This window comes from Somniosus microcephalus, chromosome 12 (assembly GCF_052327205.1).
Source record: "Somniosus microcephalus isolate GS21.2 chromosome 12, FLI_Smic_1.0, whole genome shotgun sequence".
NCBI lineage: Eukaryota > Metazoa > Chordata > Chondrichthyes > Squaliformes > Somniosidae > Somniosus > Somniosus microcephalus.
This window is the reverse complement of record NC_140998.1, coordinates 17,048,261-17,061,867: the sequence shown is the minus strand read 5'-3', so window position 1 is coordinate 17,061,867 and position 13,607 is coordinate 17,048,261. Positions and strand designations below refer to the sequence as shown.

Sequence of the window (13,607 nt, the reverse complement as noted above, 5' to 3'; positions counted from 1 at the left end):
CAAGTCCCTGGAGTGGGACTTGAACCCATGACCTTCTGACTCAAGAGACGAGAGTGCTGCCCTCTGAGCCAAGGCTGACATTGCATTTATTCTGATTTTCTCCTCTCCCGAAGGTGATGCTGTACCATAGGTGTCGCTGGCCCACTGGTACCTTGTTATTCCTCCTGTGTGAACACAGGTGGCCAGTATTGGACCAAAGGAGGTCATCACAGCTGAGCCCAATGCTGTCGTTGTCCGTCACCTACACAGGCACCTTGTAGGGGTGGGAGGTCACTGAATGGGAACCAGGTGAAGGAACTCTGGCTGATTGTTCCCTTACCTTTGGCGACGAGGCCAATCACAGCCCCCGACACACCGCAGCTCTGGTCCTGGCTAACTCAGCATGGACCATTGCTCCAATCTAGCATCCTCCTGGTTTCGCGTGCCTCAGTTCCACACCCAAAATTCCCTTTGAAGTGAAAAGGAAATGCAGAGAAAAGGACCACAGGTGGTTGAAACTGGATTAACTTCACCACAAACAAGGGAGACAGAAATGAGCACACAAGGTCCGATTGAAAATAAATTTAATATCAATAAATATTGACCCATGGGGAAAAAATCCCTATTACACTGTGGGACAACACCGCAGTCACACTTAATTAACAATGTTGTCTTTATACATCTGTTGTACTGATAATGCATTGAGCGCAGCAGACTTGAGCTCAATATGTGACAGATATACACGAAACCTGCAGCTACAGTGCAGTGAAACCCTGATGTACACAGCACAGCGTTAAAGTCAATTTGAGATTAACCCAGAACACAGACTTGGCAGTTCCCCATATTAGAACCAACACAACAGATATTTTTACATAGTTTTAATTTTTAATGTGCCTCTTTTTTTTTTTTAAAAAAGGATCCAGTTATATATTTTTTCCCCAGACTGAATCTGACTCAGCATTCAGTGATCAATGTCACAGAGCTTTGCTCTTTCATTCTCCCTCCTCTCAAGGTGCTGATGCTTCCTGGAGTACGGTTCCTCGGGGGCGGGGAAGAGGGGACACACGCGGCCCTCTGGTAGCCTCCACCCCTTGTGTCTTGGCCTACACAAACAACGGGCTATTCCACCATGTGGGGCATCGCGCCCGAGCTCGACTCGATCCTGATCCTACCTCCAGCTGCGTTCATTTGTGTCCTGGTCTGCCCAGCGGGCAGTGCACTGTACCTACTAAGGGGAGGGAGAAAGTACGGACCGCTGCTCAAACATTGCGTTCTCTCCATGGCTTCAGGGTCTGGCTGCACACTCGGTCAAAGGGATTAATACACAGTGACCTTAGCATCACTGCAAGAAAATGTTTCACAGGATAGCACAATGGTTTGCAATCTGAGAGAGATATCAGTATCTGTTAACGCGCCTGCTCGAAACACTACACAGTCCTTGTATGTGGAGAACTTGGCCTGGATTATTGTTCTTTTTCCTTAACCTCCATTTGGACTGTGCAGCCTTATCCAGTGATTGCAAGAAGGGCTCAGTTCCAAACATTGTCACATTGCACCAGGTTGAGTTTCTGAAAGAATTCTCTGGATACACTGCTCGAATACTGATCAACATTCTACAGCACAGCTCAGGGAGTGCTAACTGACGGCCTCGTCAGTTTGATACTTTATAAAAATCAACCATCTTACACTCTGTGACAGATTGGTTTTCAGATGCTCGGTCAGTAAACTGATCAGCGAATCCAGAAAAAAAGTAACATTTACGTTTAAGTGGAATTTTGAACAGGAGTGTGCGTGTGTGCTTTCAAAGCCCGTTTCTAATGTTGGCCTTTAATGACCTGAGACACAGGCTATCCATCTCTTCAGCCTGTAATGGAGCCTCCATGGGTAGATATCATATCTCCACACTGTGATGTGAGTTGAGGGCCACAGTCCTGAACAGTGACGTGCTCCAGGGTCACTCTACACAGAGCCACGAAAATTCTCCAGCTACTTATTTTTTAAAAGTTTCTCTTTTGAAATGCCATTTTAAAAATCTCTCTCTTTCCCTGAATACAGATGAGGGGATGGTGGATACAGGTGAGGGGATGGTGGATACAGGTGAGGGGATGGTGGATACAGGTGAGTGTGTCACGGAGTTTGTTGGGAGCCCCTGTGTGTGTGTCACGGTGTTTGTTGGGAGTCCCTGTGTGTGTGTCATGGTGTTTGTTGGGAGTCCCTGTGTGTGCGTCATCGTGTTTGTTGGGAGTCCCTGTGTGTGTGTCACGGATTTTGTTGGGAATCCCTGGGAGTGCAGCATTTACTGGGTGAACCCAGGAGGAGTATGCGTCAGTATTTGCTGGAAGTGTGTCAGTATTTTTTGAGGTCTCCAAGAGTGTGTCAGAACCTGCTGGGGGATTGCCAACACAGAACAGTCTGAAAACCACTGATGTACATAGTTTTCTGACATACATGTTGCAACAGCTTCAGTGACTAAAGGCATCGCCAGGTGCAACACTGAGCCACAAAGGTCCGCAAGGTCCCAGCTTTGATCTCCAATCTCGTTAAGTGATCTAAGGAGTAAGTCCCCGGGTTTCTGGGCAACGACTTCAAGCAATGCTGCTCGGAGGTGCAGGGAGAGCGGCTCAGAATGAGTCCATCCAATTCCAGCTGAGCTGGGAGTCGGTTGGAAATGAAAGCTACACCCTCCCACTGCAGGGTCCTACTCAACAGAAATCACCTAGATAAGCAGAGTTTGCAATGTGATTACTGGCAATGGCTGACCTTGTAACAGTGCTTTGTAGTGTGCACAGAGCTAGTGCACAGCTCAGACTCAACCTGAACCTGCTGCTCACTGATGACCAACAGGCACGGAAGGGAAAGCAGATGAAAGGGTCCGTACCTTTCACTGCTACACCGCTCTCACACGGGAACTCAGAGAGGGTTGATTTACTTGAAATTGGCGCTTGTATTCTATAATGGATCTTCCAGATTTTACGATAAAAAGGTCAGAAACTACTGCCCCTTTTCCCCAACCTACTGAGGAGCACCATTCAGAACAGCCTGGTGCTGCTCCCTCTGTAAACTGACTGGCAGCGAAAGAAAGAATGAGAGAAACAAAGGAGAGGGGGAAAGAAATAAATAAAAGAGGGGGAGAAAGAAAGAAAGAGAGAGAAAAATGACTTGCATTTTATAGCGCTTTTCACGACCTCAGGACGTCCCAAAGCGCTTTACAGCCAATGAAGTAGTCACTGTTGTTATGTAAGATCCTGGGGACCCCCAGTAAATACTGACATACTCCCAGCAAACACGGAGTCACAATCCTGTGCACCCCCCAGCAAATATCTACAGTGCTGCAGTTATATAGGGATGCGTTTCCCATCCTTGCTCTCTTCTACCTGCGAGGTTATGGTTTATTTTTACAACACTCATGCCCCCAGCAGCATCACCTGACTTTAGCGACAAGGCTGTAAAATCAATGATACAAACCTGGGGGAACAGTCGGCGATGCTGCTGGACACAGCAGCGTCCTCAGTGGTAAACAGAAATAGTGCTACCGTCAAGGTGAGGCGACCGGTCTTGTGCCTATGGGTGGGCCGAGAGCTCGCCTGTAATGGCCAGTGATGCAGTTTTTCAGCTGTCAGAATGCGTAATTGCGCATTGAGCCAAGAGTCTGATTTCAAAATGGCAGAGGCGAACACAACCCAGTAGTTTTATATGCTCAGGGTTGGATTTATAGGGGGGAGGTGCAGGGGAAGAGGTGTCCTCAGGCTAAACTGTAATAAATCAGCACAAAGCAGATGCTTATGGGAGTGAATATCGAGTAAGTAGCTTTATTCTATCCTTGCTCCCACAGCCCAACTCAAGGCTTCTTTACACCAACGGGCCTCAATTTTCTTTTGTCAAAGGACATTTGAGAGCATTCAACTTCTTTAGTCCCATACAAGGATTTAACCATACAACTGGGCAGTTAGTGTGTACTGGAAATAACTCTGTGACACTTAATCTGTGTGGGTTTGTTTTCCATTTAAAGAGCACTCTTCCATTTATCATTGGTTGATCGTTTTCGCTATGTGGTCCCACAATTTGAATGCAGGTGAGTTCAAAGGTGAAAGGACGGTATTCCAACACACTGGCCCTGAAACCCAGTCGAATATGGGGTGCAAAGTTCAGTGCAAAGAGCAGTGATTTGGGGTTACACACCATCTCTTACTGAATAAACTCCCAATACATAAATATAATATCCTTACACTGCTGTACATAAATACACACATATATATATACATATATATCTATATGACCCATATATAGAGATTGACCACTTTCTAAAATTCATAATGGCTTATGGCGTGGGTTACAAATCTCGAAAGAGAAGGTAAATCTGTAACAATTTAGTTAAAGGTGTGGATTAGGGTGAATCTTACAGCACAGAGGGAACCTCGATACGAAGGCACCGGGAGAGGGAGGGGTACAGATTATGTAAGTGGAGCAGCTATTAATTTATGTGCAGCATTTTCCCACCGATTGGCTAAGGGAGGCAGATGTTAGGAAATGGAACTGTTTTCCCCTCCCTGAACCCAGTCTAAACATGCTGCACTCCCAGCTCAGGCATAGCAAGGGATGGACTAGGGGAGTTTGAACCCAGCCTCCTCCGTTCTATTTGCCCATAGATTTCTCACTCGCTGATTTGCTCCGTTTGAATTTTATGAGCCTGGAGATTTGGAAAGGGCTGTTCTTGGCACTATTGCCTCATTGGTGGATCAATCCTACATCGCAACACCACGATCTGTTACAGCCAGCACTGTGAGATCTACGGAAATGAATGGGAACTGGGATCGAAACTTGAGATGTGGTCTCTGAGACTCCAACTATGCGGCTCACAGGAGCAGGAAGTTCGGACACTCCTGGATTAGACGCAGAGTAAAACTCCCTCTATACTGCCCCAACCATGTTCAGTTTCCAAACATCCCTCACCTGGTTAAATAGCTGATTCCCAGCGGAGCTTCCCTACTGCACCACCAGGTTTTCTTAGCTCAATCTCACCCAGGACACGAGGATGGTTCAGTGCCAAATTCAGGGGGGCAAATTTTCTGCTGTGGCTGCTCATCACTCAGCACTTATTGCACTGAAGATCCATAACTCCACGAGAGACAGAGCCGGGTTGGCAGATTGGGAAAAGGAAGAGGCAGAACATAAAATAAAGCTCCATTAATATAGGTGCCGCGTGGTACTGAGGCACGCAAGCGGGGAAGGTCTCAGCTTGGCCTCCGATCTCCTGGGTTCGGGGAGATGTAAAATGAGCCAGTGACTCGATGCTGGAAAGTGCACAGAAAAGGAGCATCAAGTTGAAATAGGGTCAGACTCGGGTGCGATCCCAGCTCATTCCCCCACCCCTTTCCACGGTCCAATAGCCCTCCAGCAGGCTGATGCATGAAGAACGGGCGAGATACCAGAGGCACCTGCGGAACTGTAACCTTCGTAGGAGGAGGGGGATGGGTGAGATCTGGAAGAAATAAAAGGGGCGAGGGCGGGGGGAGGCGATAAAGATCAAATAAATTGGTCCATGGGATGCTTCAATCCACAGTAAAACACACCTGTAAAGTAACAGAACGAGCCCGGGAGGACCAGGAAGGGATTGTGCGTGTATTTAGTGCGTGGTTGTCCTCTCCCAGGTGGCAGCACTGTCTGACCTCTACGGGGCGGTGATAGGTACCCCACTGGAACCACACACCTGCGCCAACGGCTCAGAGTATCCTGGGGATGACGGTGAAGGGGACGATGGGGCTGCTGGCTTCCAGCTCCAGCGCGGTAAGGAAACATTCTGTCGCCGCGTCATTGCTGCCCTGGGCCTGCAGCACCTCCCCCAAGTTGTTCCACACCTCGTGGGCGGTGGAGTTGACCTGCACAGCGTCACGGAGGATCTTCTCGGCCAGGCTGTAGCGTCCCAGCTGGTGAAGGACCAGCCCCTGCAATAGAAGGAGGAGAGGGATAGGTTTAACCGGTAAACCTTTCTATAAGTGCAAAAAACCCCTCAAGACTTCATTTTTAATATTAGGCAATGTGCTTACCGACTCAATCACAAGAAAATGTATGTCATTCATAGAATCAAACAGAAAAGACTTGCATTTATATCGCGCCTTTCAAAACCTCAGGATGTCCCAGTGTACTTTTCAGCCAATTAAGTACTACTGAAGTGTAGTCACTGTTGTAATGTAGGAAACATGGCAGCCAATTTGCGCACAGCAAGCTCCCACAAACAACAATGAGATAAATGGGAAAATAATCTGTTTTTTTTTGTGATTTTGGTTGAGGGATAAACATTGGCCAGGACAGCGGGGAGAACTCCCCTGCTCTTCAAAATCGTGCCATGGGATCTTTTACGTTCACCTGTGCGGGCAGACGGGGCCTCAGTTTAACGCCTCATCCGAAAGACGGCACCTCCGACAGTGCAGCGCTCCCTCAGTACAGCACTGGGAGTGTCAACCTAAATGTTTGTAGGGTTTGGACTCTCAATCTTCTGACTCCAAGGGGGAGTGCTACCACTGAGTTGCAGCTGACACCATTCAGAAAGAGGCCATTCGGCCCACCGTGCCCGTGCCGGCTCTTTGAACGACCTATCCAATTAGTCCCACTCAACCGCTTTCTCCCCTGTAGCCAAGTATATATATCCAATTCCCTTTTAAAAGTTAGAGCCAGCACGGGAACGACTGCCTCCTTCTGTGCTGTATGATTGTATGAAATGTAGTGTGTTTATAAAGGGAGTGGCATATATAAAATGAGCAATACATTTCCCACTTGGTATCCAGACATTTTCAGCGGTGCAATGGATCATTCTCGTTTTGTAGCTGGAAAAAATAACTCAGAATGTAAAGCTCCGGGGGGGGGGATCAACCCTCTGACCTCCCGGCCTCTGGGGGGGAAACTTCAGCAAAGCAAACAGCTCTGGCATTTAACAATGCGGCTTCATATCTTTCCCTCCAATTTAGTGTCAGTATTTTGCAGAGTTATTTTTTTCAGTGTTTTGATGAGGCGTTTTTTCCCTTCCCAACGCACACCCTGGAAAATTGGAAAAATGTGACCAACGGTTTCATAAACAGCTGGTAACACTTGTCAAAAAAAAATCTTGCACAGCGGAAGTTTTGGCAGATGTTGCTGGGATTGTCCCGATTTGCTGGTGGAGATATTATGGGCTGTTGTAGATATGTATTGATACTCTTACATAGAATTTACAACACAGAAAGAGGCCATTCTTTGCCAGTGTTTATGCTCCACCCAACCCTCCACCTACCCTACTTCATCTCACCCCATCAACATATCCTTCTATTCCTTCGTATATGTATCTAGCTTCTCCTTGAATGCATCTATGCTATTCGCCTCAACTACTCCCTGTGGTAGCAAGTTCCACATTCTAACCACTCTCTGGTTAAAGAGTTTCTCTTGAATCCCTTATTGGATTTATTAGTGCATATCTTATATTTATGGCTGCTAGTTTTGGAGTCCCCTATAAGTGGAAACATCTTCTCTACGTCTACCCTATCAAACCCCTTCATAATTTTAAGTATCTCTATCAGGTCACCCCTCAGCCTTCACTTTTCTAGAGAAAAGAGCCCCAAGCCTGTTATTACATCTGAATGCTAAATTGTTTTAAAATTGTTTATCCAATTATCAGAGTGACATAGAGGCACACTTCTTCCACCTCACATCCCACTTCATGCAAGCATGCGGCTCCCCCATCTCTCTCAATTCACTCTGGTGATCTTCTCCCCCATTTCATGCCATCACTTTGGTCCCACCTCCCCTCCCACTCATGCTTAGAGTCGCCGCTCTCCTCCCACTCATGCTTAGAGCCGCAGCTCTCCTCCCACTCACGCCGCCGCTCTCCTCCCACTCACGCCGCCGCTCTCCTCCCACTCACGCCGCCGCGCTCCTCCCACTCACGCCGCCGCGCTCCTCCCACTCACGCCGCCGCGCTCCTCCCACTCACGCCGCCGCGCTCCTCCCACTCACGCCGCCGCGCTCCTCCCACTCACGCCGCCGCCCTCCTCCCATTCACGCCGCCGCTCTCCTCCCATTCATGTCGCCCATTCCTGCTGCCTCTCTCCTCCCAGTTCAATCGGCACACTTCCCGACCTCCTCCCCTCCCCGCCGCACCTACTCTGGGGGATGGCACTCTGCCGCAGCTGTGGGCAAGAATCCCTGATCCTGCAATACTTATTCAAGGTCAGGAATTCCCGCTCATAGTGTGCAGGTGAATTCCATCACTTGGATCATCAGGTAGGAGAGCCCAAAGTCCAAAGATGTGCGGGTTAGGTTGACTGGCCATGATAAAAAATTGGCCCTTAGTGTTAGGGGGGATTAAATACGTGGGGTTACGGAGTTACGGGGATAGGGCTTGGGTGGGATGGCTGTCGGTGTAGGGACCGGGTGCTAGGGTTTGGATGATCAGCCATGATCTCGTTGAATGGCGGAGCAGGCTCGAAGGGCTGAATGGCCTACTCCTGCTCCTAGTTTCTATGTTTCTATGAGAGGGGAGCGATGGCGAGAGCCGGTGCTGGGAGCGATGCTAATTTCCCTCCATGAATGAGATCACTGATCTCAAAATGGGAGACTAGCCTTGTACTGCTCCTATAGCATTTACACAAGCTGATAAAGGGCAGACTGCAGGAATGCTCCTTCTCTTATAGCGACAAATTCCAGTGTCCCAAGGATATTAGGACTAATATCGGGAAGATTTTGTTCACAGACCAACACTTGGAATGGACATCTAGCTAGAGTAGTGGGATCATTTGAGAAATGACTAGCTGTTAAGATGTAGTTTATTTGTAGATGGATGAGCTGAATGGCCTTCCTCATCTGTATACATCTTTGTACATTATCTTTATCTATGTGGAATTGGGGGCAGAAGAAGCAAATGTAGACCTGACTATGTACAACGTGAGCAAATTAATTTTACTCCAAAGTAACATGCACTCCCATTGCCATTATTAAGAAAAGGGGAAAGAAGGCAGACCAGGATTCGTGTCCCCAATCGATATCCAGTGAACCCTGCTGGAAAGTGCCCACGGATGGCAAGAGTTGGGGCCAGGATTATGCTGTGATGCAGCTCACAGTGGAATAGTCCGCTGAGATGCTTCACCAGGCTTAAAAATGAAGAATGGTTACTTGTGAGTGGCACTGGGGGGGGGGGGGGGGGGGGGGGGGGGGTGTAACTTGATGCCCATGGAACCATAGGCCCATCCTGAGTCAGTATCTTCAGCAGGGGAAGGTGGAACACACGTGGGATACAAAACTCAAAATATCAACTTGCATTTATATGGCACCTTTAACGCAGAGAAAACGTCCCAAGGCGCTTCACGGAGGTGGGAGGGAAAGGGACACAAAGATAAAGGAGCACTGGGGGGGGGGGGGGGGGGAAGTTGATAAAGTCTTGGTTAACAGTTTAAAGGAGAACGAGGTGGAAAGATGGGAGATAAATGCCAAATCACGAGGCCTAGGTGGATGAAGGCACGGCCACTGGTGGCAAACAATGGGAAGGGGAATGCACAGGAGACTGGAGTCAGAGAAATGGTGAGTTCAAGGGTAGGGCGGTTGCAGAGATAGGGAGGGGCGAGGCCGTGACATAAGAGGTTGAGAATTTAAAATTCGAGGTGTTGAGGGATCAGAACCGACACACACAAAACATACAAAGATTTTAAGCCTGAAAATGATGGTTAAACAGCATCATTAACCAAACAAGCACACCCCTTAACCTAAATACTAAACCTTAGCTTAAGGCTGTACAGCAAATACCAGCACAGGTTGAAATGCCTTGTGTACAGTACACTGGGAGTCCAACACGTCCCCCTCTCCCAGTGTAAACATTTATTTGCAATTCCACCTCTCACTTGTTCTTCAGTTTACTCCGAACTGACAGAGCGCACACAAACAGTTATGTGTGAGAGCTGTCAAGCCAAGATCTTTTATAACCCACCCACGCCAAATAAACACCTTTCCCTAACCATTGCAGAGAGATCTGCAGACAGGTTGCTAGGATGCAATCCGTTGCGTGGCAACAGCTTAAATCACCATCCAATCGTGCCAGTTTAAAGGGATGGTTCTAAGTGCGATGGGGTGGCGTCAGTAAAAACTGGAAAAGAAGCAGACACAGGGCAAGTGGGATGGTGATTATCGGGGTGGGGGGGCGGGGGGGGGGGTCTTTAACCGATCAGATTACAGTTTCACCCCTCCTGCAGTACCTGAAAATGTATTCCTGTGGATTTGGCTGCTATATATAGGTGACATCCAGTTTTGGATGAGCAGGAATTTCCTCCAATTAAATATTGGGAAGACCGAAGCCATTGTTTTCAGTCCCCGCCACAAACTCCGTTCCCTAGCTACTGACTCCATCCCTCTCCCTAACATCTGTCTGAGGTTGAACCACACTGTTCCCAACCTTGGTGTCAAATCCGCAGCGTAACCAAGACCGTCTATTTCCACCTCCGTAACATTACCCGTCTCCGCCCTTGCCTCAGCTTATCCGCTGCTGAAACCCTCATCCATGCCTGTTTTTACCAAATTTCCAACGCACTCCTGGCTGGCCTCCCACATTCTACCCTGCGCAAACTTGAGGTGATCCAAAACTCGGCTGCCCGTGTCCTAACTCGCACCAAGTTCCGTTCACCCATCACCCCTGTGCTCGCAGATCTACATTGGCTCCTGGTTAAGCAACGCCTTGATTTCAAAATTCTCACCCTTGTTTTCAAATCCCTCCATGGCCTCGCCCCTCCCTATCTCTGTAGTCTCCTTCAGCCCCACAACCCATCCCCCCCGCCCCCCCCCAGTAAACTGGCACTATTCATTGGAGCTAGGGTTGCCAACTCTGGTCGAATATCTTCCTGGAGGTTTCATCACGACATCCTGCCTCCAACCGCCCTGCCCCACCCCCGCATTTGGTCGCCTGGCATGCCCATCTTCATGGCGTCTCACCTTCCGACAGCCAATCAGAAAGCAGACTCTTCATTACCCGATTAGAATATTCTTGACTCTTGGTCAAACAGCCGTTTTTCCCCATCTCCGATATTTTTATAATTAATGAACAGAAGTGTTTAAAGAAAATGAAAGAATTTTTTTTTTACTGCCCCATTGATTTTTCTCCTGGGTGTTGCACGTAGCAGTGTCCTAGAGATTAATCTTCAATTCCTGGAGACTCCAGGGCAATCCTGGAGGGTTGGCAACCATAATTGGAGCCCTCTTCTAGCCCATCTCCTATAGGCGAATCATCAAAACGGAAAAAAAATTCTTAGGGAGCACTTGTTGTTCAAAATTGCTCCCTCTCCTCCAATCCCTATTTAAAACAGCCTAGTTAGTGATATTCGTAGAATCTTACAGCACAGGTGGTGGTCATTCGGCCCATCCTACCTGTGCCACCTCTTTGAAAGAGCTATCCAATTTGTCCCACTCATAAGAACATAAGAAGTAGGAGCAGGAATAGGCCATACGGCCCCTCGGGCCTGCTCCGCCATTCAATAGGATCATGACTGATCCGAATCTAGACTCACGTCCACTTCCCTGCCCTCTCCCCGTAACCCCTAATTCCCTTATCTGCTAGGAAACTGTCTATCTCCATTTAAAAATGATTTAATGTTGCAGCTTCCACAGATCTCTGGGGTAGCAAATTCCATAGATTTACTACCCTCTGAGTGAAGAAGTTTCTCCTCATCTCAGTTTTGAAAGGACCGCCCATTCTAAAATTATGCCCCTAGTTCTAGTCTCACCCATCAGTGGAAACATCCTCACCGCATTCACCCGATCAAGCCCCCTCACAATCTTATATGTTTCGATAAGATCGCCTCTCATTCTTCTGAACTCCAATGAGTAGAGTCCCAACCTACTCAACCTTTCCTCATACGTCAACCCCCTCATCTCCGGAATCAACCGAGTGAACCTTCTCTGAACCGTCTCGAGAGCAAGTATATCTTTTCTTAAATATGGAAACCAAAACTGCACACAGTATTCCAGGTGTGGCCTCACCAATACCCTGTATAACTGCAGCAAGACGTCCCTGTTTTTATACGCCATCCCCCTTGCAATAAAAGCCAAGATTCCATTGGCCTTCCTGATCACCTGCATACTAACTTTTTGTGTTTCATGCACCAGGACCCCCAGATCCCTTTGTACTGTAGCACTTTGCAGTATCTCTCCATTTAGATAATAACTTGCTCGTTGATTTTTTCTGCCAAAGTGCATAACCTCACACTTTCCAATATTATATTCCATCTGCCAAATCTCTGCCCACTCACTTAGCCTGTCTATGTCCTTTTGCAGGTTTTTTATGTCCTCCTCACTCACTGCTTTCCCTCCCATCTTTGTATCGTCGGCAAACTTGGATATGTTGCACTCGGTCCCTTCCTCCAAATCGTTAATATAGATTGTAAAGAGTTGGGGTCCCAGCACTGACCCCTGCGGAACACAACTAGTTACTGATTGCCAGCCCGAGAACGAACCATTTATCCCAACTCTTTGTTTTCTGCCAAGATCTGCCAATCTTCCACCCATGCCAGCATATTACCCCCAATCCCGTGATTTTTTTTATCTTGATCAGTAATCTTTTGTGTGGAACCTTGTCAAATGCCTCCCTGCTCTTTCACTACAGCCCTGTAAATATTTCCTTTTCAAATATTTATCCAATTCCATTTTGAAAGTTACTATTGAATCATCTTCTACCACTCTTTCAGGCAGTGCATAACTCGCTGCGTTAAAAAAAATTCTCCTCTCCTCCTCTGGTTCTTTTGACAATTATCTTAAATCTGCGTCCTCTGGTTACCGACCCTCCTGCCAGTGGAAACAGTTTCTCCCTATTTACTCTAACAAAACCCCTCATGATATTGAATACCTCTATTAAATCTCCCCTTAACCTTCTCTGCTCTGAGGAGAACAACCCCAGCTTCTCCAGTCGCTCCACAGAACTGAAGTCCCTCATCCCTGGTACCATTCTAGTAAATCTTCTCTGCACCGACTCCAAGGCATTAGCGAAGGAACACTCAACGCACCTTTCTATCCGTTGTTTTATCAATTATCGTAAATGGGTTAACGTCTCCTTTGGTTGGGGAGTTGGTGACAAGGGGGGGTCAATTTAAAATTGTAAATTAAGAGAGAGTGCGGAGAGATGCAAAGAGTTGGCACGGGCAGCGTCTTTTAAGAGAAAATTGGATAAATATTTGGAGCAGAGCAGGGCTATGGGAGAGAGCAGGGCAGTGGGGATTAGTATTGCATTATCCCATCACCAACAGCACTAAAAATGATTATGCAGTCATTTATCGCATTGCTGTTTGTGGGAGCTTGCTGTGCACAAATTGGCTGCTGCATTTCAACAGTGACTACACTTCAAAAAAGGTACTTCATTGGCTGTAAAGCGCTTTGGGATGCCCTGAGGTCATGAAAAGTGCTGTATAAATGCAAGTCTCTCTTTGTTTAGTCTTCCAGCAAAGTGCTGGCATTAACACAATGGACTGAATGGCCTCCTTCTGTGCTGTAAACTTCCATGGTCTCCACTAAAATAGTGGACCGGGGGAAATGTCATATGAACAGGTTAAGCTTTCATCTGTTCATTCTGGCACCAGTAACTTACAGGTTAATAGGTTTTTAAAAATATGCCATGATGTTTTATTCCCAGA

General features: G+C 47.5%; 1 protein-coding gene across 5 annotated transcripts in view; it reads right to left on the bottom strand.

Moving 5' to 3' along the window:
- Positions 1-13,607, bottom strand: part of ttc7b (tetratricopeptide repeat domain 7B) — a 499,428-nt gene that overhangs the window by 108,218 nt on the left and 377,603 nt on the right. For 4 of the 5 annotated variants that reach the window (XM_086002620.1, XM_086002623.1, XM_086002621.1 and 1 more), the window contains one exon: positions 547-5,921. The exons of the other annotated variant lie outside the window; for it this stretch is intronic. In XM_086002620.1, the coding sequence (XP_085858746.1) occupies positions 5,700-5,921 (222 nt within the window). In that variant the 3' untranslated portion in view covers positions 547-5,699. Of the gene's footprint in view, positions 1-546; positions 5,922-13,607 lie in introns of those variants that run through there. 5 annotated transcript variants of the gene reach the window in all.